At 35.9% G+C, this 1,450-nt stretch overlaps 1 protein-coding gene across 1 annotated transcript; it reads right to left on the bottom strand.

Moving 5' to 3' along the window:
- Window positions 1–146: 146 nt before the first annotated feature.
- Window positions 147–1,300, bottom strand: Tsp_13752 (leucyl-tRNA synthetase, cytoplasmic). The gene is made up of 7 exons (XM_003368047.1): window positions 1,250–1,300; window positions 956–1,183; window positions 735–896; window positions 556–668; window positions 433–496; window positions 306–373; window positions 147–246 (listed from the first exon to the last, which is right to left on the bottom strand). The coding sequence occupies exons 1-7, from the start codon at window positions 1,298–1,300 to the stop codon at window positions 147–149; spliced, it is 786 nt and encodes a 261-aa protein (XP_003368095.1).
- Between the last annotated feature and the right edge of the window lie 150 nt (window positions 1,301–1,450).

The raw sequence follows: 1,450 nt of genomic DNA, 5'->3' as shown, positions 1-1,450 counted from the left end.
CCTGGGTATCCCATATTGGAGCCGTCTTTTGGTGTACAAACAAACACTCCCAGATCATTATTCCCGGAGAAGCAAACATATTTCAATTAAATTTAAAATATTGGATTAAATATTGTGATATAGAGAGTGAGACACAATATCGTTACTTAATATCCGGGACCAACCCAACAATTCGTCTGTCCATACATTGTTTCGGGTCTGAGAGTGGCGGCCACTAAATAAACGCGCTTTCCTTTGCATATAGTTCTAAACATTTCAAAAATAAACCAAAAAAGGTAATTTAAATTGAAAAAAATAGCGTTCACTGAATCGCTTTTGGATAAGGTTCGAGCAGATGCAACTTGATCAATGTGTACTCTTGAGGACCCACGCCCTGTAAAAATACCATCGAAGAATCAATATCGGAATTTTCCCGCTTTGAACGCAGCTTACTTCACCAGAACTGCGATCATGATCCATGCACGGTTGGCCATCTTTAGGACTGAAAACTGTGTACCTAAAAATAGCACTTTTTCAAACCAATCCAACACAGTAACAACATTTTCCAGCAAAAACCTTTTGCCAAAATCAATTCTTTTTCGTTCTTTCAATTTCAAAAATTGCCAACGTACAAACGAATCAAAATATGGATTCACATCCGTAGTGATAAATGTTCGACGCCAGTCAATCTGAAATGAAAAAAAAATTTTTAAATAAATAAAACAAACAAACACTGTCAACAATAAAATGCATACGCCCAAGCCCATCTTTTTCAAATGTTCTACTGTAACTGGGGGAAAAAATTGAATCCAATAAAGACTGTCACTGAACTTTGCAATTTCGTCATCTTGAAAGCCTAAACTTTTCATTATAGACCACTGGTATTTCAAAGCACCGGATTTGGCAACAGCTTTGCTCTACAATTTAAAACAACAACGTAATAATAAGAATGTACAAAATAGGCAATGGAAAAAACCTTTTTTCCTTTGGCTTTATCTTTTATCGTTGATTCAGAATTTGTCTCTGGCAACAAGCTTTGGTCAGGAAGAAGTTCTGAATCGGGAGGAAAGTTCGGAGGCAAACCGAACTCTTCGATTTCAGCTTTCAACTTGTCAGCGCTCGCTTTAATTGGCATGCCGGTACAATGCAAACCAAATGGAAAAAGAGCATTTTTTCCTCGCAAACGTTGGTATCTCACAGCAAACTGCAATCAATTATACATCGAATAAACAAGATGGAGTTCATTTTCCAGCTTTAATTAACTTATTACTTCACATTTCGTCAGTGAAAATGCATGGCCCAAGTGCAAAAAGCCATTCATATAAGAAAGGGAAATGTAGCGATAAATTTTGCTTTGCTGAAATTTATCATTTGAAAACATAACAAGGACGTTTGAAAATCAAATTTATACTCAAGTCTTCAAGTGCGTCATTTCGTAAAATTTTTCTCTTCCAAACTTTTGACATCTTTT

The sequence above is a fragment of the Trichinella spiralis genome, assembly GCF_000181795.1.
Source record: "Trichinella spiralis strain ISS 195 chromosome Unknown Scfld3196, whole genome shotgun sequence".
NCBI lineage: Eukaryota > Metazoa > Nematoda > Enoplea > Trichinellida > Trichinellidae > Trichinella > Trichinella spiralis.
This window is presented reverse-complemented; position numbering and strand designations above follow the sequence as displayed.